The 27,877-nt window shown below is 34.7% G+C and overlaps 1 protein-coding gene across 2 annotated transcripts in view; it reads right to left on the bottom strand.

The window, feature by feature from the left end:
• The window catches only part of Cyp4aa1 (Probable cytochrome P450 4aa1), a 90,016-nt gene that overhangs the window by 18,718 nt on the left and 43,421 nt on the right, over positions 1-27,877 (bottom strand). For both annotated transcript variants that reach the window (XM_074178361.1, XM_074178362.1), the window contains exons 2-3: positions 8,523-8,676; positions 4,496-4,693 (exon numbers count right to left, since the gene is read on the bottom strand). In XM_074178361.1, coding sequence (XP_074034462.1) covers positions 4,496-4,693; positions 8,523-8,676 — 352 coding nt within the window. The remainder of the gene's footprint in view (positions 1-4,495; positions 4,694-8,522; positions 8,677-27,877) is intronic.

The raw sequence follows: 27,877 nt of genomic DNA, 5'->3' as shown, positions 1-27,877 counted from the left end.
GTTATGGCTTTTCATCAAGTATCGGTCGATTTCACCACATATTGGAAGAAACTAGTTGTTTCGACAAAGTAACTTCTATCCATAATCTACACATTTTTGTAAAGAGTTCATCTGGAAAGTTTCCCACATTTTTTAAATAAAGATGGAGAAGTAGAAAGCCAAAACCTTCAGTTCCCAATTCAGATTTCCAATGAGAATTTTTTTTAATAAGTTTTAGTACTCTGTTTCATTTTTCTTTATGTTGAAAATAGCAAGTACATCATCTACAAATGGGATTCATGTCCGTGAAATTCAAAAATTATATTAACTTCTCCCAACTTGTGAAATCTCTTCATAAACTGAATGATATCCATTACCATGTCCTCGTGCTGCGAGTTTTAATAATTGTTCAATTGAGAGCAGCTATTTTCTCTACAGATGAGAGAAACAAAATTTATTGCCCAACAGATAAATCCATTTACACGACAATTCATAATATAATAATGCAGTATAAATAAAGGCTATTAAAATTCAATAAACCTATAACAAAAGATTGACATATTGAGGATTTGACAAATTAGAAAATAAATTCACATATATGATGGCTTTAAGGAAAAAAGATGACACAGCAATTAATTATTATTTGTAAATAACATGAAATGAAGACACTAAGCTAGATGATAGTTTATACAATTTTGGATAATATGGTCTTCAGTGGATCGAAATTAATATCGCATTGACTGCAGTATTATAACTTTCACACATAAAATTTATAGGAGACACTTTTCCAAGGTTGGATCTAGTAAAAGGGGGATATAACATAACAATACTTGATTAAACTCTACTGTGAATAATTTCTCTAGATGTGATACATCTGACAATCATTTCTGGTACAGGAACACTGGGACACATCAAATTAACCTTATCCTCGTGTAAGTTATCAACACTTCATTCAAGGGAGTTCTGAAAGTTTTGTGTCAATTTTAACAATTGATCGAAATAAAAAAATGTTTAATTCAAGAGAGTTTCCATAATGTTGAAATATATAAGGTGTTTCGTTTGTAAAAACTGAGTTGACGTGACAAATCGGTACAAATATATAGCGACGCTGTGCTCTTTATAAAATATTTTTTGGATTTAGCAGTGGATTTAGTGTGGGCAGTTTCTCAAGACACCAGGTGTTGTTTTGTTCCAATGAGGCCATTTCTTCTTCCATAGCTTTTCTCCATTCTGTTTTGAAAGCACTAGACATTGCTTCTGAATACGTTTTTGGTTCATCGATGACAGCTGCCATTGCTATGTCATAATTTTCACGATATCTTAATGGTATATTGATGGAGGCTCGATTTTGAAGTCGAATACTGGATGGATTTTCTGTCGATTCATTATATCAATGATTGAATCGTCCTGCTTGTGATCTTGATGAAAATCTGTTTCCATTTCATTGCGTTCTGCTGCAGGGTTCGTACTGCCTCTTCCTTGAAGTTCTAGGTATCCATATTTGGGGCCGTTTTTCGCGACTATATCTTCGCTGAAGTTAACATTTCGCATAATTGAAATTTTCTTCGATTGGGGATCAAGAAGTCTATAATTAGAACTGTAACCATCATATCCAACAAATATCATTTTTTTTTATTTCGGTTCGAGTTTGTTCCTGAATCTGTTAGGAATGTGTGCATATGCCTCAACCCCAAATTTCTTCATATGACTTAGATCCAACGCTTTGCCTGACCATTTTTCGTAGGGTGTTTCATTGCCTGTTTTCTTACAAAGTCGGCGGTTCAGAGTGTAAACTGATGTGTTGACTGCTTCAGCCCAAAGTTCGTCTGATAATTCAGTATTTGCAAGCATAGCTCTGGCACTTTCGACTACTGTTCTCATCTAAATGATTTTTGAATTGTTGGTTAATATATTCTGCTCCATTATTTGTCCGGAGTATTTCCATTTTACTCTCACTTTGTCTTTCGAGCATTCTCTCAAATTCGAGGAATTTAGAATACACATCACTTTTGTGTTTTATGAAATACACCCAGCGATATGAGGTGTTCTCATCTTTGAACAGAACGAAGTAATCAGCTCCACCAATGGATGTACAAGGCATCTTTCCACTTACATCGGAATGTATATATTCTCCGGATCTAATAGCTCGTTCATTGATACTGACTTTGAATAGTTTTCGAGATTGCTTCCCAAATTGGCAGGATTCGCAGAACAAACCTTCTGTACTAGCTATTTTCAGTCCAGGGATTCGACCTTCATCGGCCATTTCCTTCAAAGTTTGGAAATTAATGTGGCCTTTACTTTCATGGCATAACATAACTGAATTGGGTATGCTTGCTACATTGGCTTGGCTTTCTATAGGGTTTTCAAATAACATTTTGAAGCAATGATTATACTGTTTTCTTCCAACTGCCACTAACTTTGTAGAGTTATAAATTTCGATCTTATCATTTTTAAAAATAACCTTCAAATTTTTCTCAGTCACAGCTCCCACTGAGAATAGATTTTTCTTCAGATTTGGCACATAAAGGGTATTTTGTAAAGTACATGATAGCTTTTCCTTTCCTAGCACAGCTTCCACTTCTATTGAACCAATTCCTTCTGCATATACAAAAGAATTATCTCCTAGCTGAATTGATACTCGAGGATTTATTGGATGGAGCTCTGTGAACCATTCTTTGTGAAATATAATGTGCTTTGATGCTGCACTGTCCGCCAACCTAGCATTATCGTAGCCTTCAATTTCGAGATTTTTCCACTCGGCACTCAAGGCTTGATGTTTGAATTTCCACTGATGATTTTTCGGTTGTCGGTTATCTTTGTTTTTATTAGCTGACCTGTACCTGCACTCAAACTTATAGTGACCTTTCTTGTGGCAAAAAAAACAATCAACATTCTTTTTTTGCTGAAGATTCGAACGATTAGCATGGCTATTAGAGGAGTCGTATCTATCTGAATGATGCGAATTTGGTTTTGCTGCTACAAATGCTGTTGCGGCTTCGTCATTTTGGGATAGACTCATTTCTTCCTTCAGCAAACGAGCCGTCAGGTTATTGAACGTTTGTTTGGTTTCATCATAGGAATCCCACGCTGTGATGAAGGATCCATATTTGGCAGGAAAACTTCCCAAAACTTCAGCTATTTTGTCGATATCGGAAATCTGTTCACCTACGTCAGCAAGAGCTTGTGCCATTGATTCGATTTTGCTAATGTGCTGAGCAATACTATCAATTTCGGACATTCTATAGTTGAGAAACTACTGTTTCAGCATCACCTCATTAACTGACGACCTTTGTTCATGGATGATTTTTAGTCGACTCCACATTTCTGGTGCTGTTTTACAACTCATCACTGTCTGTAATTGATCGAACTCCATTGCTGTTGAAATGATAAGCATGGCCTTCGAATTGGATTCTTCCCATTCTTTCTTTTCCTTTTCATCATCTGTGGTTGCAGGCTTTCGTTTCTGTCCGTCAACCAGGTTCAGAAGTCCTTCGGCGTTGAAGATAATTTGCATCTGATACTTCCACAGGTGGAAATTAGTTCCATCAAACTTTTGGATGTGAAGAGATCTCAGCTTGTCCATCTTTACTCACTTTCTTGGCTTGTTAGAACCAGAAGTATAACTCGATGTGACAGTGACACTTTTCCGCAAAATAAACTTGTGCAAAACTTATTTACAGGATTTTTCAGAACACAGTTACGTGTACTGGGCCCATAACCTTTTGGATTTAGCAGAAATATAAAAGTTTTGCAATTGAAAAATCAGTTGAAACTACTTCTCAAACTTCTTGTTTTATTTATATTTTTGTTTAATCAATAACTTATCCTTTCTATGAAAACATAAGACATATTACAATGAGTCATAAAAGAAGAACAAAACTGAAATAATACACAGAGTGAACAAAGCTGTTTTCCAATAATATTCATCATAAATCGCTTTCTAACATAGCAAACAGTAATACTTGATGAAACTCTACTGTGAATAATTTCTCTAGATGTCATTAATCTGACCATTAGTACCTAAACAATCATTTCTGGTACAGGAACACTTGGAGACATCAAATTAACCTTCTCCTCGTGTAAGTTATCAACACTTCATTCAAGGGAGTTCTGAAAGGTTTGTGTCAATTTTAACAATTGATCGAAATAAAAATTGTTTTAAATTCAAGAGAGTATGTTGAAATATATAAGGTGTTTCGTTTCTAAAAACTGAGATGAGATGACAAATCGATATAAATAGCAACGCTGTGCTCTTTAAAATATTCATCATAAATCGCTTTCTAACATAGCACCCAGCAGTGATATGTCATTTCATTCTTCCAAGAAATTTAATGGTGCACCGTACTTGAGTAACACTGTATCTTTTTAGCTACTAATTTTCATTTGAAAATATATAAGGTGAAAACTCGATGTGATTGGTATATGCCATGAAAACTATGACTGTTTCTCATTTCGGTGGTATTCAAAAAATATAATAGAAAAAATCCAAATGAATTGAACATGTCACACATACCATTGTTCGTTATCAATCCCTGTCCAAGAAAGTTGTGTAAAAGGGTGTAGAATATATTTTTTCTGGAATACCTGTTGGTTCCTAAAATAATATTCAAGTGTCTCGGCTCATGAACCACGATGCAGGGCAGAAATGAGACCCAAAATCTCATGAAAGATCCATATAATTCGTGGGCTTTATTACCCAGATGCTCCATCTCTGAAATAAAACAAATAAAATATTTGCATTCAATCATCTGAAATGGTACAAAATCAATGTTTTTCTATGGTAATTGAAAAAAGCGTCAATTGTGTGACCTTACGCAATAATACATAACTCACACCTTCAAACCAATCGCAGTTAACCAGGGACACTACCTTCGAAGCCCAAACACAGTTGAGTATAGAATATATATTATTCATCGAGTGAGAAATGTGATCATTACTCGTGACAATGAAGTTTATCGACTCAAGCCGAAAGCAAACTTCATATAAGTCGAATGAGTAATGCTATTTTTGCGAGAAAAATACTATATTTTTTCTATGACTCATAATAGGACTATTTCAAAATGTGATTTATTTGTGAAGGATATTCCGAATCAGAGTTATACATTTGAATTTCATAATAAGAATTCATCTCAAAAGCGGTAGCCAGGCGGGTCGACGTGGGTGCTTTGTTCACTCAGTCAATCGGACGATATGTCTGTCGATGGTTCACGCCGCAGGTTGAACGATCGATTTTCACTTGCTATCGTCCAACCCGTGTTAGGAATCACACGTTAAAAAGTAAGACCTCGTTAGTCCTTAGCTCGCACAAGTTTCGACTTCTGAGGGTTGTCGTTCGTAGGGGTGCGATAGCTGGTTAACGGAAAAACATATTTTCAACATATTTTCAACATATTTCAGCATATTTTAGTTTTCAAATAGTTTTAAAATTGTATGTTCTCAAAATGCGATAATTTGAAATGAAAATCATATTTCGAAAACAAATATAGTTCTTTTTGGGTGACAGAAATTGATGTGAAATCGGTTTCTACCTATTTATCAGTTGTATTAAGAGTATTGACCATGTTAAAAATATGTTTAACACTAGTGTTGAAAGTATTTTCAACATGATTTTTTTCGACCAAATAGCAATAAACAAAACATAATTATTAAATTTTCAAGGAAGTTTTATCATAATAAAACTTCATTTGTCCATAAACAATGAATGTAGATACAATTGAATTGTGTTACAAATGTATTTTATACATTAAACACCAGCAAGAACTTCAAAAGTGACTTTAAATAAAACGCGTGAGCTGTAAATAATACTGTTTGTTGGTAACCAGGTGATTTGGCGTCACTTAACACGGCCACTTCACAGCAAATGCGATAACACGAAAATTGTTAACTGACAAGAGATGTCAAAATGTGTTTTTAAAGAAATATTTAATGTATCTATTTTATTATGAAAACAGGACAGTTGTACAAAAAACTTTGTATGATATTTGTGATAAAAGTAAGTTTTATTTTGTTCGTTAAATTGCTCAACTCGCTACGCTCGTTTCGCAAACTTTTTCACTCACAAAATAAAACCTTTTGTTTCAACAGTCATATCATAAAAAGCTATTTCAGAGAATTGAACAAAATATTCAAATCATGTGAATTGGTAGCGGTACTCTGAGGAACTTTTTTGTTAAAGCATCGAAAAGTTATGTTTTATTGAAGAAAGGCATATAAATAGTATTATAGAAAGTCAATGATTTTGTGAAATTACCGAACATATGAATAATTTTTGTTTAGAGTCGAAAAACATATATCATGAGCTCCACATACATATTAATATTTTCATAATAACCATATTCTGATCTGCTCTGCTGAAGCGTTGCTTTCTTAGAAACTGAGAACCAGAAAACTGTACACACCTCAGCAACTGTTGATGCTTTATAAAGCCCAGATCAGATCTTCTTTGGAGTATTGTTTTCATGTATAGAGCTCTGTTCCCAAACATACCCTGAAGTTACTGGATTCGCTACAGAAAAGAGCCACCCGACTGATTGGAGACGCGAATATCACGTGCAACCTTGATAGCCTGGAACGTCGAAGAAAGGTTGGAGATTCGTCTCTCTTCTATACAGTTTCACAGGAAATGTTCAAGAGACTTGGCACATTTAATTCCACCAAGAACGGTACATTTCAGAAAAACGGCACGGACTGTGGCTGCTCATCATTTTGAGATATAACTCAGTACACCTCGAACTTCACTGTTTAAAAACTCTTCCATCTGGAGAACTACGTTTATGTGGAATAAACTTCCTCGGAACGTTTTTCCAAATGGATCTAATCTCCAGCGATTCAAATTAAATATGAAACTCTAATTTCGCACAGACACCGCTCTTAGAGCGCCTTAAGGATTTTCCTGTGGTGCTCGTGTTTTGTCCTCAAAAAAATACATTCCAAATGTAGCTCATTGACATATCCTTGATTTAAGTGAAATTAATTGATTTTTTCGCCATGTTTCATGAAATAACATTACAGTTATGAAAAATTTTAATTTGAATTTTCATAAAACTCTTCGAGGCAAAAAAAATTGGTTTCTTGGAAAATTTTGATATCCTCAGTAATTTCGGAAACTTTCCTATATTCGTCGTTGTTTCCTGTATTATTCAAGCCACAGAAAAATTGTATGCAACAATTATGCACATTTTTTCGAAAGAAACTAAAGACCCCATCAACTTTTTCAAAAATATTTTTCGAAAAAGTGCCGGAAAAACATCTTTCCGAATTTTTTTATTCGACTCATTTTCAATAGAGCATCGAATATGCCGTGTGCAAAAACAGGTAGACGGTAGAAATTAAAAAAATAGTTATTTATGTATCAAGGGAATTAGGAGGGCCTTAATTACCGATGGCAAAGTTTGCGTCCCGAGGGCCTCTGGCCCGAGGGACAGCAATTGCCTGAGGTTATTAAGGCTCATTAATTCCCGTGGTACATAGATAATTTTATTTCTGACCGATTTCAATAAAATTTTGTTCATTTTTGAAACGGAAAAATGTACCAATTCATTACCTTCCCGGTATATTTGAATCAGGTACCGTTGATTATAGTAGAGTGTTCTTGTTGCTAGGTTGTTGCTATGTTACTTGTTTATAAACAGAACTTTGTTATCAAGCTGTGTTTGCGGTGAAAACGTGTTTTCTACCCCAAATATAATGGAGGATATTTTGAAAAAAGCTGAACAAGCAAGAGAATCATTAATTCCATCGAAAAGTGAAGCCGTATACCAAAAAGAATACGAGATATATCTGGACTGGCTGACACGGAAAAATGTTATGCCAAAAGATGTCACTGAAACTGTATTTCTGGCATATTTTCAAGAACTGGTAAGGAATTTTCTATGTTTTTCGGTAGATTTGATAGTAATTGTGTTTATTCCACGGTGGCGGAGGGGTATTTGGAGGATAGCATCGAATTGAGAAATAAAACGGCGCGTATGTTGTCTACTTTGTCATCAGAAGAGGCAGGTACCTCGACTGTAGTGAACAGAAGCTCCAGCCATACAAAAGAAGAAATTGTTTCCAGTGGCGGAAGTAATTTTCAGGGAACATTTCAAAATTGTACATTTATTATTTGTAATGACGTGAATAAATAAAATATGGTTCAGTTTTCATTTCTATTTATTTTTACTTGTGAAAGGTAGAGGGAATTATAAAATCTATAATGTCCCAAGGGAGTTATGACCCTCTTTATTGATAGCGTAACTATGACGATATAAGCTTATAATATCCCGGTCAGAAATAAAAACATTTTATGATTCTGGACAAATTCCCTGAGTAACCATGGATCTATTTCTTCAAATAAATGAATTCAGTTTTGCTCCTAACAAGGGTGTTTTTACGACACTTTTCCGAAACTAAAAACTTTGTGAAATTTCATTTTGAAAAACTATGCTTTGCTATGCTATTTTGAAGGGTCTCACCGCGCCTGTAACGGGAAAATCGAGTTAGTTATACAAAATTGAACATTTCCTAACTGATTACATAGATATTTTCCAATCACTACTCACCTCTATCATCATTCAGAAACAAAACGTTTCCAATTATAGGTAACGCTTTTGGACCAGGTAATTTTAGAGCTAGATACACTGATCTTAGGTAGGTCCTAATGTATATTAAAAACAAAATCACAACTGCTGAGGAAGCCAACAAGTACTTCATAATCTGCAAACAAAAAAGAAGCAGTTAGTGAATGGTCAAATGTGTGAAATAAGAATTATGTTTTGTTTTTTACTCTAGTAACTACTCATAGATGGGCTGAGAAGTTCGTAGGCTAACACACAGTTGGCGCTAGCAGTATTAAATTCATATGATTTTCAGTTAACCCTAACCTTCAAAAGACACGTATACAAATGTCATAGCTATAGGAGTATCAGTTTGTGGAATAGAACATTTTGAGTGAGGCATGTTTTGTTAGTTTGAAGAACATGGATTAAACAGAATTGTGTGTTTATAAAGCATTGGTTTTTGTCAAAAAAAATACTGTTGAAGTCAACTGGCTTGATGAACATTATTCGGACTTTGCACCAGAAAAATCAACCGTTGAGAAGTGGTTTCACGAGATTAACCGAGCCCTAAAGAAACTGTTACGAAGGAAAACATTAAAAAGTCCACAAAATAATTAAGGATGACAGCAAAGTGAAGTTGATCGAGATAAAGATATTAAAGAAACGTGTTGGACATATCGTGCATGAATATTTGGATGTGTGTAAACTTTGATTTTGAGCAGTGTTTCAAGCTGTTCCATCATAGAAACCCTGAGTTTTTTCGTCGATATGTAATAAACATGACTCCACCATTTCACACCAGAATCAAAACGATCGTCATCTGAGTGGACTGCACGTACAAAGATGCAACAGTCGGGTGGCAAGGTTATGCGTATCAGTATTTTCAGATTCGCTTGGCATAACAGCCACTATTACATAGCGTTATTGGAGCGTTCAAAGTTGAAGAAAAAGAAAGTGCTGTTTCATATTAAAAATATTATATGCTATGAAAATTGTGTAAATTACAATATATTACTATAGATTTTGAATTATAAATATTATCAATGAATGTTTCAATATAAATTCAACCATCATTAAAAAATTAATTGAATAATTAATTTTTTGATGTTCCTGTTGATAACAAATAAGAAAAACATTCGTGTGCTTACTCGCTATCAGCTGATTTTGAAATAGAATTTTGTCAGTTGAAATGAAATTCATTCATCAAGCAAGTGTTTCAGTGCATTTTTTTCATGAGCATGAAATTAAAATGAATTATTAATTTATTTTGAAAATAGTTTATGATATGAAACTTGAGTACCAAGAGAGTAGATTTTACATTTACTGTATCTTGAGACAGAACAAATATACTACTCCATTTGATACAAAAAAATGGATGAGAGAATCTTCCAAAGAAAGGAAGGAAGTAATCAATTTGAAAATAAGTAACTCTATACATGGATGTGTAGATCATGCAAAGAAGTAACTGCTTATGTCATCGATGACATCGTAATGACATTCATTCACCTATTTGATTTAATCCCAGCCATAGAAAGCCAAAAACTTTCTTTCCCAAAAATTAATCACTTCTAAAAATATATCCCTTTCAAATCAAATAAGATTCCTCATGGCTGGGATTAAATCAAATAGGTGAATGAATGTCATTACGATGTCATCGATGACATAAGCAGATCAAGCTTATTCCGTGACATTCAAAATCGTAATTCATGAATGAAGTGTGTGTATTTTCTTTAATGTTATCCAATTTGGTACTGAAGAGCCTTAGGGCAAGTGTCTTAAGGCGAAACACGTGTATACCAGTTAGGGTGCCAGTGTTCCATGTGAGTACAATTTATTACCATTCATTCAAAGTAGAACTCATGTGAATGATATCTGATTCTTATTCCTCAACAAATGTTCGATATACAAACTGAATAGAGAAAAGTATCTTCTGTATAATTCAGTGTTCATATAGAAGTATTTGTTTCGAAAGAATTTTTTTCTTTCGTGTAATTCAATGTTTATATGAAAGTAGCTGTTTCAGGAGGACTTTCTTTCAGTTTGTGTCTGAAAGTTACTTCTTTGCATGATCTACACATCCATGTATAGAGTTACTTATTTTCAAATTGATTACTTCCTTCCTTTCTTTGGAAGATTCTCTCATCCATTTTTTTTGTATCAGATGGAGTAGTAGAAAGCCAAAAACTTTCTTTCCCAAAAATTAATCACTCCTAAAAATATATCCCTTTCAAATCATTATTCACTTTCTGATGACTTGATAGTAATAATAATAATATATTTATTGCCATGGGTTTCCTATGAAACATCAGCAACGTCAAATACAAAATTACAATTTACAAACACACATATAAATAAATAAGTAAATACTCAAAATGACATCAAAATTACAAGTAAAATGTAAAAATATATATCATCACTTAGAGTACGTTCATTTGTGGCTGTTACAAAAATAGAAGAAAGTATGCATATACAACTCATACATTACACTTTACAGACATTGTGATATTCGTCAAGTGAATATAGGGGATTTTCAGTCAGATAGTCCTTCAAAGTCCGTTTGAAGATACTCATGGTATTGATTTCTTTGAAATGTGGAGGCAGTGCATTATATATTTTTATACAGTTATAGTACAGACCTTTCTCGAATAGACTTGACCTCATCATATACTGAGTAAAGTTAATCTACATTGGGGGCTACGAAAAATGTCTCATACGTCATCAGTTTGTGCAAATGAGTGGCCAACACGACATTGCTACTGCTCCGAACAATTTAATGACAGTTTACTTTCAATTTTTGATAATGATCAAGTGGGTGGTAAGTAAGTCTGAAGAGGGTGGGTCTATTCAACTTTCACTTCAACCTGTGATAGTTTATTGTGGTTCACATCTACTCACACTGTACCACATAATATCCATGATGGTAACATGGTAACAATTTTCACAAACATTTTCCATGTCTAGAAGCATTTAGCATTTAGCTAAACCATAACTTCCTTGGCTTCTACCGTGGAAACTACAGTGTAACGGGTTAAGTAACGGGTCAGCCCATTCATAAATGGATTAAATGAATCTAACTCATGAACTTAACTGATTACTTCACTTGGTGGGTAGTCTCTCAGGTTGATTTTTAATGGTGGCACTTTGCCAAATGCGTAAAACCAGAATCGATTGGCAGAGGGTATCTGTATATAGAATGAAATGATTCACTCTGCTACTAGGGCCTAAATTTTCTTGTGATCAATAATAAATTTCAAGGTTGACAGACCACGATACATCTTCTTCAATATAGTGAGGGGTTAATCGGTGGTCAGACTGCGACTATCTTCGTAAAGTAAGTAAATGAAGCCAATATGTGGCTTGGAAAATATGAATGATCGTTGGGTGCGAATGAATTTTTAAGTTTCGTTGGTGAAAATATTTCTTGAAAAATAGTATGCACTTGTAAATGTATATACATGATACATACATAATTATTTTTCCAATAAAATGTTTTTGCAAGACTCTTGGTAATTTGATTTGAATATCAGTCGCATAACCCTTTCTGAGACATAAAAATTTTATGATTGTTGATTGCTGTTGATTGTCCAACAGCATAGGAGGCTAGATGATGAAGCTAGGAACTGACTTATTGCCATTTTGCCTTGCACCAAATTCTGAAGCAATGGAAGCAGAATCTGAATCAGGAAAGAGAACGAACTTTCCCTGAACAAATCAAAAAACACTCACGCTGAAACGATGGTTCACCCAAACCAGAGGAAAAAATTCTCTATGGGGACTTACAGATGCCCCCAAATGAAGGTTGCTGCGATCATTGAAGCGGAAATCTTGTAATTCGAAAATCCGACAACCTCAATATCAACCAATCAATTGTAATTTCTTCTGTATGCAGTTATGGCTGCCATATAGGATTTTCCAGATGATGGTCCACAGGTACAATTCCAGAACTGCACATTTCGACTTGGATGGCTAGAGGTCACATGAAAAAACCAGTAGGGAAGAATGCTAAATGTCGGGTGTAGTTAGAATCCTGCAGTCATGATAGGGCGTCTCCCTAAAATGCGTCACGGGAGACATACTCACCAACCCATACATTTGCTTCACTTACTTACCTAACGAAGTAAGTCGCAGACTGACGACCGATTAAGCTTTCACTAGATTGAAGGAAATGTATCGTGGTCTGTCAACCTTGAAATGTATTATTGATCACAAGGAAATTTAGGCCCTAGTAGCAGAGTGAATCATTTCATGCTATATACAGATACCCCGTTGCGAACCGAATCAGGTTTTGAGCATTTGGCAAAGTCCTACCATTAAAAATCAACCTGAGAGATTAGTCACTAACTAATTCAAACGGTTTAGTTCATGAGTTGGATTTATGAAAGGAGTGACCCGTTACTTGACCCGTTATACTGTAGCTTCCTCGGTAGAAGCCAAGGAAGGTACGGTGTGAGCTAAACGCTTCTAGAAATGATAAATATTTGTGAAAATTGTTTACTCACCATCATGGATATTATTTGGTAGAGTTTGAGTAGATGTGAACCATAATAGATTCTCACAGGATGAAATGAAAGTCGAATAAACACACCTACTTCAGACTTACTCATTACCCACCTAGTTAATTTCAAAAATTAAAAGCAAATCGTCATTAAGTGGACATTCATCTGTGCCATAGGCCAGCGTACATTTGTTCTGTCTCAAGAGTCAGTAAATGTAAAATTTACTCTCTTGCTAGATTAAAATTTACACAATTTTCATATCATATAATATTTTCAAATTAATTAATAATTCATTTTAATTTCATGCTCATGAAAAAAATGCACTAAAACACTTGCTTGATGAATGAATTTCATTCAAAGTGACAAAATTGTATTTCAAAATCAGCTAATAGCGAATAGCACACGAATATTTTTCTGATTTGTTATTATCAACAGGAACATCAAAAAATTAATTGATTAATTTTTTAATGATGGTGGAATTCATATTAAAACATTTATTAATAATAATAATATTTATAATTCAAAATCTATAGTAATATATTGCAATAACTAGCTAAGATTCTTGAATTTACTAGTATATTATTATTAAAATTTTTTCATGTATATTTCAATTACACATATTTATAAATATTTCAGTACCCAACAATCATCACAGGGGTCACAAAATATTATTATTGATGTTTCACATCTGCCAGGCGTCCCGTGATGGCTCACAATTTTTTTTCAGTGGAAGCTTCAATCAGAATTCGTCAGACCCTTAACCACATGAGCACCTAATTTGAATCTATATTCCATCAATAACAGGTCTATTATGCAATGCAAAAGTATCCACCAAGTCCGATTTCGATTCTGGCGGCACGAGTTGGCCATGGAATTTCTTGCACTTTTCATTTTCATGAACTCAATATTTCGGTTTAGTTGGCTCGACTCTGCCTACTTCAGTAATGATGCAAAACGTGCGTTCTGACATAACCAGATGGCCTAAAAACGCGTTATTGCTACATATATACCAAATCAGTGTGTGATCGTAATCATATTCATTATCATGAACTTTACGATTTCCTTGTGTCCTATCGGTTAGCGGATTACAAAAGATACAGTTTCTTCATATTTTTCTCATTAATTACCACATTGTAGGACCGAATAAAGAACATTCTAATTTCAACGCTTGGGAAAGAACAAGGTGTATTTTTTTGATAAGAGCTATTTTGCACAGTAGAGATATAATTTTCTTCATCGACAATGTTAATGCCTGTAATGTTACATACAGGTGGTTCCACCGGGAACCGCTTTGATCTAATTGGAATCTATACCGAGTGGCTCAGAAGTACATATTCGCTCGATATATTATAGGCGATATACATATCTAAAAAATAATGTTATATAAGAGTTAAAAGGCACTAAAAAGGCCATGTTTCGGAAATAGCATCAGATGCATCGGATGTTCGTTATTGGCAAAAAATATTATTTATTTATTCACTAATGTGGTATCACTGGAGTTTTATTCCAACATCAAACCGTTATTTTAACAGCTCGACACATGTTTCGATCACCAAGTGATAATATTCACGAGGAAAATTAAACTAATTAAACAAACAATGTTATCCTTATTTATACTATAGATAACTCTGTGTCTTAATTGTCTTACATTAATTTTACAATGTGGCCTCATGTAATACATGATGTAATAAATATTTTACAATATGTACAATGTGGCCTTGTGTAATACATGATGTAATATATGAGGCAACATTGTAAAATCAATTTCGGACTGGTATATAAGCAGCGTCCGATCTAGGGGGGGGGGGGGCAAACCGGGCAATTGCCCGAGGCGGCAAAAATGAGGGGCGGCAAAATTATTGAGAAAGGCGCGGCGTCGGCGGCGAAAATTTGAAAGATGGTTAAACAAAAAAAATACCACCCCTTACACAAAAATTGTTAGAATATAATATATTACTATTGACATCACTGAAATTTCACATCATATTTTAGTAGATTACAAAAATAAAATGTGTCTTTTTATAGGTTACAATTACACCATCTATGGAATACCGCATGATTAAAAGGCGGCAAATATTATTTTGCCCGGAGCGGCGAAATAGTTGGATCGGACGCTGTATATAAGACAACATTGTAAAATTAATTTAAGACAATTAAGACGCAGGTGCCTAGGCCAGGTATCTATGGTATAAATAAGGATTACATTGTGTGTATATTTGATTTAAGCTTCCTCTTGAAGATGATCACTTGGTGTTCGAAACACGTGTCGAGATGTTAAAATAACGGTTTGCTGTTGGGAAAAAACAGTAGGTATATTGAAATAATGGGAAAAATAGTATTTTGTTCTTTTCAAAAATTTGTGTATTACAGTTGTCCTTGTTTCTGGGTTGATTGCTCCCGAATCAATTTTGATACGGCATTCATGCACTCGGTTACATAATGAAGATGTTATCAAATAACGAAAAGACTGACATCATATTTAATTATGCAAAATCAAATATATATCCTCTTTTGGCAAGAAATATATACATATGGTGAGGAGCTATACCCGAACATCAAATGTTTAGGTGATTAGAAAATAACACCTTTCGTGGTATTATACAGGGAAGTAGTTTTTTCTTATAAGTGTTAGTACATGAACCTATAGAGGATTTGGGCCATTCGTATATGCGGTTGTTTAGTGCAGGGGTTTCTTCTGTGAAGAATCCTGCACTGACACCTGTCGGATATAACCCAACGCCCTTTGTAGTATTAACCAGGCGAGTAGTTGTTTTCTGATAGGTGTCAGATCATGAATCTACTTTGTAGGTGAGTGAAGACAGGCCTGAACGAAATGTTCTCTTAGATGATTTGATTTATAGCCCACTCTCCAGTATGCCCCGTTACTATAGTTGAAACATGTTATGAACTGATTTTTTTTTTAATTTAATTACAAAATTATCAAATGCTGCTTATGGAAAACGAGGCGACCTCAACAGTGAAGCCAAAACCATTTTCTTTTCAGGTATAATTTTTCTTCGTGATTATGGATCTGCAAAAAAATCCAGAAAAATTTAACTACTATGATCAAATGGTTTTTATGCATTGAATAAAATAAACTATATGTTTATACTCAGAAATAAAATCTAGAGATGGAAACAATATCATTGAAAAAATGGTAAAGGCTTCCGCGGCCGAAGTTTTCAGTATCACTATTTTTTGGGTTTGGAGGCCATCGATTTTTGGAATTTCTTACTGACGTTTCGCTGGTGCGAGTGGCTAGCTTCCTCAGGGGTTCATACATTCCGAGTTATCTCCGAAGACTGGATATTACGGTTGCGTTAAGCGTATTTATTTTGACACAGGTGTGCTAATACCTGTACCTGGCTTAGGTAAATTACGTAAAGCGTGTTCATGTTGATTCAGGTAGTCTGATGTGATAATACATGTACCTGAATTTGGTAAATTGTCAATAACGTTCGTTGACCCTTTTCTACCTGCCGACAAGCTGTTGCTATTCTTGAACTTCTTAGAACGGGAGTCCATATATTCGGTTCACAGCTTCTTCTTTTCTGTAGGAATTATCAGTGTATTTGTGGAACTCTATTGCCTCCGTACCAGTCGGCGATGGAACCCCTGGTTGAAGGCAATAAGTTTCGTGTTTTCAAACAGAATCCTGTGGTTTTCTTCATTGGTTACGTGCTCCGCCACAACCGACTTGTCCGTTTGTCCTGGTATTGGCTGAATGAGTGACACTGAGTGTCACTCAGTGAAGTAAACAACAGGATTTTGTTGGAAAACACGAAACTCATTGCACACAACCAGGGAAACCATAGCCGACTGGTACGGGAGGCAATAGACATCCACAAACACACGGATGATTTCTACAGAGGAGAAAAAGCTATGAACCAAATATGGACTCCCATTCTAAGAAGTTCAAAAATAGCAAACAGTATGGCGTCGGGTAGAGAAGGGTTGACGAATCCCATCCTGGGCATCTTTTTCCGTAACATTTTCACGAATCGTGAAGAGAGAGTTTGCATTACCTGAAGAGAAAGTAATTTTCGCTTCACTGCAAAACCGACTAAGCATAGCTTGATCCGACAATCTCAAAATAAAATTAAAACATTCTTAGGTCTTCGAACGAATCCTGGGACACATCGTCTAGTAAGAAATTAACAAATTGTGAAATCGAGTCTCGTCAGGGTCATCAACTATTAAAAATATTCGAAAATCCACCCACCCGCTGACTAAATATGTCCGATAAAGGTCAAAAATGTAATTAAAATCCGTTGGAAATATATGTTACTACAGTTAAATAAATTTTTTCGAGAAGTGCAGAAGGCATAAGCAAGCTTGTTTGAAGGTAATTGACAATGTTTCATGATGAATTTCATTAGTTCGAACTTCCATTTTCTGATATTATATGAAATGATTTGAATCCCTGAAAGAACTGATGAAAAAGAAAAATTAAAAAAAAAATAGCTGAAAATAACAATTATTTCAAGTGAAAAACCCTGAAATGGAATAACACTAACCACCCGAAGAGGATTGTCGATACTAACAATCGAAACGTCGTGAAGTAACTTAGCTTTTAATTTCAATTTTTTTTTAATTATTCTATTTATACTTGATGGATGTAGCCGTTACTACGTGGTAGGAAATCATAATAAAGAAAAGAAAAATGAAACTTTCTATGTTTTTTACCACTTTTATTTGTAACTGACGTTACCTACTGCAGTTTTGTCTTGTACGGACATTTTATTGTATAAGTTTGAAAATGTCCGTATAGGATGAAACTGCAATAACGTTAGTTACAAATAAAAGTTGTAAAAGACACAGAAAGTTCCATTTCTCTTTTCTTCATTATAATTGTTATTTTCAGCTACGACTTTGTAGGTACATGTGGGTACCTCAATTCTTCATCTAGGATTAGTCTAAAAAATCTACGTTACCACACTTCAGATGGCACTACCCCAAGTCAGCATACCATACCGTGAATGGCTTTCAACAAATGGACGATATTCAATTTTCAGAAGTGGAAAAGGTGGGATTTTTTTCAGATATTATTTCTATATAGAATATGTTAGGTATATGTTCATCCCATTCCATGTTACAGTCAAAAATATACCCAAGTTTTTTATTTCAGTTACCAATAAAACGTAATGCGTTTTTTTGAATATTTACAATGAGTCCATATAAGATGGAGAGCAGGAACTGTTACAGGAGAAGTGCAAAAAATATGTTTTATCAAAATTTATAGTGAGTAACTCATGATATAACTAATTATATAGGAGTCTATCTCAGCCATTATTTTGGCAGTTTGCTACTCATCTGCCAGTTCAAAATGGCAGTGTAATCCGGGAATAGAATAAGTCTACCTTGATTTCTCGGTGAAAACAAGTCATCGATATATATGTTGAAAAATTGGGCCCAGTACAGTACCTTGACGCACATCATGTTTCTACCGATTACTCACAACTGAAGACATTTCCAAGTTTTACAATCTGTTTTCTGTTTGAAAGATAGTCTTTGGATAGTTTACTTATGATGCACTGTTTGGACCTTTGGTGTAGTAATGAATATTACTGAAGTTTCATCCCAACACCAAACTGTTATTTCAACACCTCGACATGTGTTTCGGTCACCAAGTGACCATCTTCAAGAGGAAGATTATACTAAATATACATATAATGTTATCTTTTATTATTTATACCTAGATACCTCTGCTAGGTACCTGCGTCTTAATTGTCTTGAATTCATTTTACAATGTGGCCTTATGTAATAGTCAGGTAAATAGTATTATTCCACCATCGTTATTCATAATATTATTATGTTTACTTATCTCTAGACTCTCGTAGGCATCTAGATGCCTGTTGTTGTTAACATTTCTAACTAATCCTAATGAACTGAAGTCTATGGGATGGTTTTGTGCAAACTATGATGGCGACTGCTGATTTTTTTGGTCTTCCATACTTTAGATATGCTAAGTTTTCCTTATATCTCATTTCAACAGATATTTTAGCCTGTCCATAATATTTAGCCTCGCAGTCCTTACATTTAATTTCGTAAATTCCAAACTTTATCGAATTCTCGACTTTGTCCTTTATATTTCCTAAAAGGCTCTGTAGTATATGACTTGTTTTAAATACCACCTTCATACCTAGTTCCTTGAAAATCTTTCCAAAGTTTTTAGTGTATTGATGGTACAAACTGAGATATATTTATTTTGGTTTTCGTCTTTCTGAAAGTCGAGATTTCGTACATTCTTACCCTATACTTTTTTCCTTACAATATCATCTACAGTACCCCTCGAGAAACTATTACTGACTCCTATTTCCTCTATTGGCCGTTTTTCTTTTGTGAACCTCTCATGTGTGAGAGGAAAAGTCAAAAGACGATCCACTAGAAAATTCAGCCGGCACGTTTGTGCTGTCCACAGTGATGTGAACGGTCAGGAAGGAAACAAACACTTACAGGTATATACCTGACAGTTCACATCATTGTGAACAGCACAAACATGCTGAACGTCTGAACCTCTCACACATAAGACTTGGGAAGATTTTCAAGGAACTAGGTATGAAGATAGTATTTAAATCAAGTCATACACTACAGAGCCTTTTAGAAAGTCCAAAAGACAAAGTCGAAAATTTCGAAAAGTCTGTAATTTTCGAAATTAAATGTAAGGACTGCGATGCAAAATCTTATGGACACACTAAAAGATCTATCAAAATAGATATAAATACTACATAGTACACCTTAAATATGGAAGACCAGAAAAATCAGCAGTCGCCCATCATATTTTGCAACAAAACATCAGTTCATCAAAATCAGTTAGACAAGTTAACAACAACAGGCATCTAGATGCCCACGAGAGTGTAGAAATAAGTGAACATAATAATATTATAAATAAAGATGATGAACCAATACCTAATGGTATCTTTACTTCCCTACTAATATTATAAGTTTTTTTGTTACGGTTTCACGCGAAAACTACTCAACCCATTATCATGAAATTTTGTACACATGTTCTTGGAGGTATTAGAAGTAACATAACATTAAAAATAATATTTTTAATAATTGTTAATAAAAAAATATTATAACTATTTGTGTTAAATAGTCTGTCACGAAACTCAATGTGACAAACCAAATTATACGCAGGCGAAGCCGCGGGTAATAACTAGTATCAGGTATATATTTTGTTGAAATAATATTTTAATTATCGGATTCACGTGACTATCACTCAAGGCTACATTGTAAAATTGATTTAGGACTAGTAGATAGAGCAACATTGTAAAACACACGTGTCGAGGTGTTGAAATAACGGTTTGGTGATGGGATACAACTCCAGTAATATTCATTTGAATATTTTGTGAAGATTTCATTTTTGGGATTGATTGCTTCTTTTTTTTTGGAAGATTCCCACATTTCTTTAAATAAAAGTTTTTTACGCGCGCTTGACTTGGGAAGTAAGCTTGTGAATGCGTGACGAGAGCGTTATGAAAATTGTGATCGGGCGATGCGAACGGAAGTTGAGACGAAGGTATAAGTTAGTGAAGAGAGAGAGAGAGAGAGAGGTGCGAACACACATTTATGGTCGAGTAGGCTCTGAAGAATTGGGAGAAAACTATCATACGTTGTCACTAATTTTAGCAGGAGATTTCAATATTAATTTCGCGTCCGAAGATGAACAACTCTTGGTAAACTTTCTACAAGATAACTTAGAACTGCAAATGAAAAATAAACGAAATGAGCCCATCACATGACATGGAACAACAGTCGATGCAGTTTTCTCTTGATATCTTTCGAATTTTCTTTCAAAAATATATGTTTCTTATTTCGACTACCATAAGCCTATTATCTTGGTCTTACAATCAGCCATAGTAATTACTGAAAATTAATGAAAATAATAAATAAAAAAAATTATTCAAAAATGTTAATACATCAATGTAAACGTATAATAAATTCAAATATTTGTAGAAAATTATTTTATGTATATCCATGTATATATCATACATATATAGAGTGATCCAAAGAACACTTGCTTTTTTTTATAAAGATGAATGTAGAATGCCAAACCCGTTGTTTCACATTTCTTGTTAGTTGAAACATTACAGAGACAGCTTCAAAAATTGTGATAATTGAGAACCGATACATTCAGTATATTCTGAGGAGTGTGGTAACTGATTAATAGAAGTATTAATTCAGATGTAACCACTGTACTCAGTGTTACTCAATAAACGCGCATCGAAACTTATACTTTACATAGTTCAAACATCGTTTCCTTTTTATATTCCAATTCTGTACTCTGCATTGTTTGTAGAACGATATGAATCGACCGATATGTTTCATCAATGAATAATGAAATCATTCATTTAAGAAATATATGTCTGACAATCGTTCCTTCAGTATAAATCATGTTCCATAATTGGGATTATTGTTTCAGAATAATTGCGTTGAAGTTTTTGCATGGCTTGGCACCTATAATCAAGATATCCGTGTCTCTTGAATATTATATTAGCATTACGCCATCATACGTTTCAACAAATTACATTCATTAACCGTAGTTTTCAATCCCATTCCTACACTTGCAAACTCTGGGTATGTTAAGAGTATTATATCAAGTTGTAGTTGAGAGGTCATTGGAACAAAGATCATATGAAAATTACAAGTATGAATAATCGCCTGAAAAACCCAATATAATCATTCTCAGACATTTATCTGCAATGCCATTACACATAATACATTTCATAGGTGTAAAGTTGTTTCTGAAAGGGAGATAAGTTCGGACCAGAATCCATTTTTCTCAGGAAAAATGATTAGTTTCCTGCCAACGCAACGTTTCGAATTTGAATAAATTTTTTTGGAGGGTCTGTAACAGTGAGTTTCTGTGTTATTATTCCTTCAATACAAATTTTCCCTTTTTTTAATTTTGGATTGTTAGAGGCTTAAGTAATAGTTTATTTCATCACATTTCTAAGTAATGAAAAATTGCACACCGAAAAGTTTTTAAATAATTGACACACTACCAGATCACAATTGAATTGCAACAATGAATGACTCATTCATAACATTGATAGATTGATGTCTGTATTTTTCAATGTGTTGAAAAACGAAGAGATAAAAAATCACTTTGGTATATTTCTGAAGTGACATATGATGTATTAAGGTAAATTACTTTGCATAAATAGGGTTGGACATAGTTGATGCTCAATAAGGATTTTGGAACTCTAACTTTTGAGTTTTTTAGATTCTTTCATGTGTTCTGACATTCGTATTTAGTGTTCAAGCCCAGTTTGACCAACAAAGCATTTTGCCCACAGTTCAATCAACAGACTTCATTAGATTAGAATATATACCTGATAGTATACTATATAACTCGTTAAAATATTATCTTAATCATCAGATTCACCGAACTATTATACAAGTGATTTGTTTGTTCACTTGAAAAAATATTTTCCAACTGTACCTTGGTTTGAAAAATCTTTGGTATTACCTACAGATCTGCTGAGTGGGAGGATTTTCAGGATAATTTCCGAAATTTTCCCTGGCTTGATGTTTGTTTCAGCTCTGAAGATCCATCAACTTGTACTTCTGAAGTCACGGAAGTTATTCTGTCATCCATGGATGCATATATTCCTTTTTCAATGAAACGACCTTCTAACGTCAAACCTTGGCTCAACAAAAATTGCGAGCAAGTTTTCGCCTCCAAAAATCTCGCCTACCAGAATTGGCACAAAAATCCTATTGCCGAAAACCGAACTAGGTTTGTTGATGCTTGCAACAGCTGCAAACTTGGAATGAAAATAAGCAACGAATTTAACCATCAGAGAATTAGGAATAAACTACTTGTCAATCCCAACGGGTCTAGATCCTTCTGATCGGTGGCAAAACTTCACAAAATCCATTATTCCACGACTAACATAAGCGGATGGTTCAATTGTAACATAGAAAAAGCAAATCTACTAGCTTAACATCTTGCGTCCCACTCCACAGTCGATTTTCTGATGAAGTGCCCGTCATTATACTTGAAAAGTGAGCAAATGAACTGACACCAGTATTTTGCAGACTTAACAACCTGTTTTACAAGGAAGGGAGTTTTTCCTTCTTGTTGGAAGATTGTTCGCGGTCAGCCTCTTCCCAGGGCAGAAAAAATCTTCCAAATAAGTATAGAACAGTTGGGACAATATGCCTTGAGTACCGGTACCTTTGTTTGAGGCACAGCACTGCTGGCCTTATCGGGGTATTCGTTCATAACGCAGTGCGAGAGAGTAGCATTTGTGGGTATTTGGGAGACATTTCTGACATTTGAAGTTGTCGGTAAACTCAATGTGACACCTCTGCTTTCTGGTGATAACGAACGTAGATATTTGCTACTCGTTACCTGCAGGCATGTAATAGATAATTATTAATAGTTTGGCTGCTTGTTTGGTGGCTGGGTACTGCTAGGTATGCTAAATTTGTATCTCCTTCCAGGGTTGTCTCTTGTTGATGTACCTACACACTCTAAAATAAATTGTGAAAACGTTTCCTCCGATGGTTTTTATTGCTGACTACGTCCCAGCCGAATCTATTTGCTTCCCCCCTGAGCCCCCTAGAGTCTATTTTGTTACACAGTAGCTTGATTCTATGGCTTGTCGGATCATTTATGTGTATGACTCTCCAGCTTCCTAAATGAACGTTCCCGGCGAGTGGCCGTCAATGGATATCTCTCAAATACTCTTACCATAAACGCTGGTGTTCTCCAGGGATCCATATTGTCTCCAACCCTCTTTTTATTGTATAGTAACGACTTATTGAAAGAAATGAAGAATCTAATATATTGCTTTGGTGACGGCAGCATCAGGACATTGGTTGTGGATGCACATCTTCACCGGCAGCAGGAGGTTGTATATCTTAATGAGGATCTAGAAGTGATTTCAAATTAGGGTGAAAGTAACCAGGTTCAATTCAATGCAACAAAAACCCAGGCATCGGTATTCTCCAAAAGGTAAATGTCTTCGAACCGGATATAATACTGTCAGGATAGACAATTTCGTTTTCAACTTCCATTAGTTCATGGGAGATCAAAATGGACACCAATATGTCTCGGCACAGTCATGTCACTGGAGTTGCAAAGGCTGCTTCTCGAAAGGTTGGAACACTGTTCCGAATCAGAAAACTTTACACACCTCAGCTCAGATCAGACCTTCTTAGAGTATTGTTCTCGTGTATGGGGCTCCGCCCCTAACCATACCCTGAAGCTGCTGGATTCCATCCAGAAAAGAACCATACGTCTGATTGGAGACGTGAACATCACTTTATGCCTTGATAGTCTGGAACATCGAAGGAAAGTTGGAGATATATCTCTCTTCTATAGATACTTTCACGGAAAGTGTTCAAGTGTCTTGGCACATTCGATTCCAATAAGAACGGTACATATCAGATTGCTACGGACTGTGACTGTTCATCGTGTTGAGGTTCAACGCAGTACACTTCGAACTTCACTGTTCAATAACTCTTTCATTTGAAGAACTGGGTTTATGTGGAATAAACATCCTGACAAGGTTTCTCCAAATGGATTTATTCTCCAGTGATTCAAATCCAATGTTAATCGCTACTTTCGCACAGGCACCGCTCTTAGAGCGTCTTGAGGATTTTTCTGTAGTGCTTGTATTCAAGTCATTTTTTTCATATAACAATATAAAATCACTACAGGCTTCTCCCGTTGAAATTTGGTATGTTCATAAATGATAACGAATACCAAATCGTTTCCTAAATTGGTGACGTTCCAGACTAACTTGAAAATAGTTATGATATATATTTTTTTGAAATATCGATATGTGTTTCTCAATACACATCGTTGATTGTTTCTACTAAAACCTGTATATCGAATTAAATGCTACCTTGACATCTCAGCACCGACACATGTCTGAAATGAATAAATAATGAAACATATTGTCCGGTGGTACCTACTTTTCATGAATCAACAAAGCCGGTTCATTTTATGAACAAGAAAATAATGATTTTCAGTGTAAACTAATAGAATAAATAACCTTAACCTCAACTTGAAACCATATAGGTATGACTAATGTAACGGTACTACTTTTGATCAGATATAACAGGTGCAACTAAAAAGTAATCACATTAGCATGAAGTAGTCTTACAACATTCTTACAACTTTCTTTCATTCTTCATGTTCCTATTATGGTGAGAGATATTTTGTCAGGACCAGAAGCTATGTGGATGAGTATAACTTGTAATATATGCTCACAAAAAAAAAATTGCTTTTGTTTCACCTCCGCTTATATAAGGGTACTATTGAGCATTGGGTTGTGCAGATCTCTGATTCAATATAGTAATACTTTCTTCTCTGATTTCGAGGATTGAAAAACCTACAACGAGTCATGAAGAAAAGAGTTTAGGCTTTCATTTGTGAGTTCAAATATTGATAAAAATTTGTCATTGAGGAAATTTATAGAGTAAATTCAAAAAAACAAAATCACCAGTTGTAGTCTTTATAGAATAAAGAATAGTATATCTCTTGAGTTTTTGAAATAATATGCAGCCCCTTATTAGCTGATCCTCCTGCTATTTCGGAAATGATAGAATCAACAAAGTGGGTTAAATTGGACGAAAGTTTCCAATTTTGAGGAACTAGAATATCTTTCCAGATCGAGAATATTGGTGGCTATAAAAATCGTTGAGAAAAACTAGAGTTCCATATTTAAAAAAAATAAAGTTGATGATGAAATCTAATGAACGAAACATCACGTTGCAAATCGGATATATAAGAATATGGCAACTATGGAAAAGTATTGAAAGTTCGTCTGTTTTTTTTTATAACATACGAAATGTAGATGGTAGAGCTGAACGATATTCGACAATTCCAGTTTTTGGTGAATGTTTCAAAAACAACCACTGACATTCTCGATCTGGAAAAAAATCTAGTCCTCCAAAATAAGAATCTTCTGTCCATTTTAACCGATCTTGTAGGTTTTACCGTTTCCGAGATAGCAATAATATCATCAGCAAAAAAACGGCCTGTATATTTCAATTTAACTTATTCACGTCTTCATTATCCAATATCTATATAGAGAATAAGAAATAACCCAATTCTAAAATCCTCAAAATATTATCATTCAAATGTATATAAAGTGCATCCCAGTTACTACTCTAAATAAGTCATTTAATATTGAGACCTCGAAAAAATTGTCAAACACGTTGACTTTATTTTTCAGGAAGATACATTTCTATGTAAAAATGAAATACATTTTTAGGTTTGTATTTAATTTCGAACTAGAAAGTGAAACTGAACAGGAAAGTTCACTTCATTGAGTCTTCAAACTGAGCACCATTCAACTGCATCAAGTATTTTTTTTAGTGAATTATCTATAGTAGTTGGCTGCGTCTAGTAATCTTTTAATTCCAACCATCTCCACAGAAAAAATCCAGTGGAGTCAAATCGGTTGATCTGGGTTGATCTTTCCAAGAAATATCTTGAAATAGGTTTTGAGGTGATCGATTTGTTTCAGCATTATTTACCCTGAATTATTTTTGTTATATGATGAAATTAGCCAATACTTTATGAAAATCAATAACGTGACATTTTATTGTGAGATTTTCACTGACAGTTCATATGATCACCCCTGAGGAAGTTATTGTATAGCGAAACACGTGTTGGTGTTTTGTCAACTATTCAGTGAAAATCTCACAATTGAATTAATCCGGTGAAATTAGCTAATAAAAGTGTTACTTATTTCGCTTTTTTTCATCAGTATGTATGAAATGAATAATTAGAAATTAGAGATATTATTAGTTATCAGACCTCCAATAGTTCGACATACTTTTTTTTATTTTTCAGGATGAAATCATCCTGGAGACCGTTCATACTTATATTCCAGGTGTGCGCAAGCCCCATGAATATAAATTGATTTTCAATTTGAGCCAGAGTTATTTCAATAATAAGTAACTAGTTCGCTCGGCTAAATTTGTGCAAAAGTAACGGCAAACTTTGAGGATATGCTTGAATTAAAGTTAATTATAATGATGAAATTGAAAAGTCACTTTCCTTTTACTACATGAATGGTACCAAGCCGAAAAGCGAATCGTATCATCATCATAAAATTACAGCAAAGCAATTGATATAAAATAATCCAAATATGCTGATATGTTTATCACATTGTACAGGGTCTTTCATTAGGCGTTTGAAAGATCTATGGATGCCATTATGTGTGGAATATAACATCATTCAAATGGCGATTTCGGCTTCTCTGGGCGGAGCACATCCAAGACTTCTAATTTTCCATGACTCTGGCGCATAACTCAGACTAAATTCAACCTATGGCATGTTGGTTTTGAGCAACACTGTGTTTTGTGGCTCATTCGCTTACACCTGCGACCTTGAAAACCACAAATAAAAGTCTACCGGGACAAAATCGGAAGATCTTGGTGGCCAGTCCACATCACCTCCACCTGAAATGACTATGCCTTCAAATCTCTCGTGCAGAATATCCAATGTGGCATAAACTGTATGGTTATGTATGGTAACGCCATACTGTTGAAAACACATGTCGTTGGTGTCCAAATCATCCAGTTGAGTCCAAAACTAAAATTTCTTTATTGCCTATTTCTCTATAGTAAACCTTAAGGTCCAATATACAAAGTATATATACAATATTCACATCTCTTCCACAAACGGGAGTGGGTGGGGGGCAGAATGAGGGTTGGTAAAGGAAAAGGGAGGATCAGCAGGATGATACTTCAATATCGAGCCCCAGGACGTCCACAGGGTGAATCGCCACCTCTCAATCCCACGACAGGCCAATGGGAGGCGCCCCCACTGGTGTTAACGGGTGGCTCTCTGCCCAACAGAGCCTCATTTGAGCATTCAGTCTGTTTTGA

This window comes from Leptinotarsa decemlineata, unplaced genomic scaffold, assembly GCF_025532065.1.
Source record: "Leptinotarsa decemlineata unplaced genomic scaffold, Ldec_3_MD MMD2_tig00003736_RagTag_RagTag, whole genome shotgun sequence".
Taxonomy (NCBI): domain Eukaryota; kingdom Metazoa; phylum Arthropoda; class Insecta; order Coleoptera; family Chrysomelidae; genus Leptinotarsa; species Leptinotarsa decemlineata.
The sequence above is the reverse complement of the archived record's forward strand: the minus strand, read 5'-3'. Positions and strand labels throughout refer to the sequence as shown.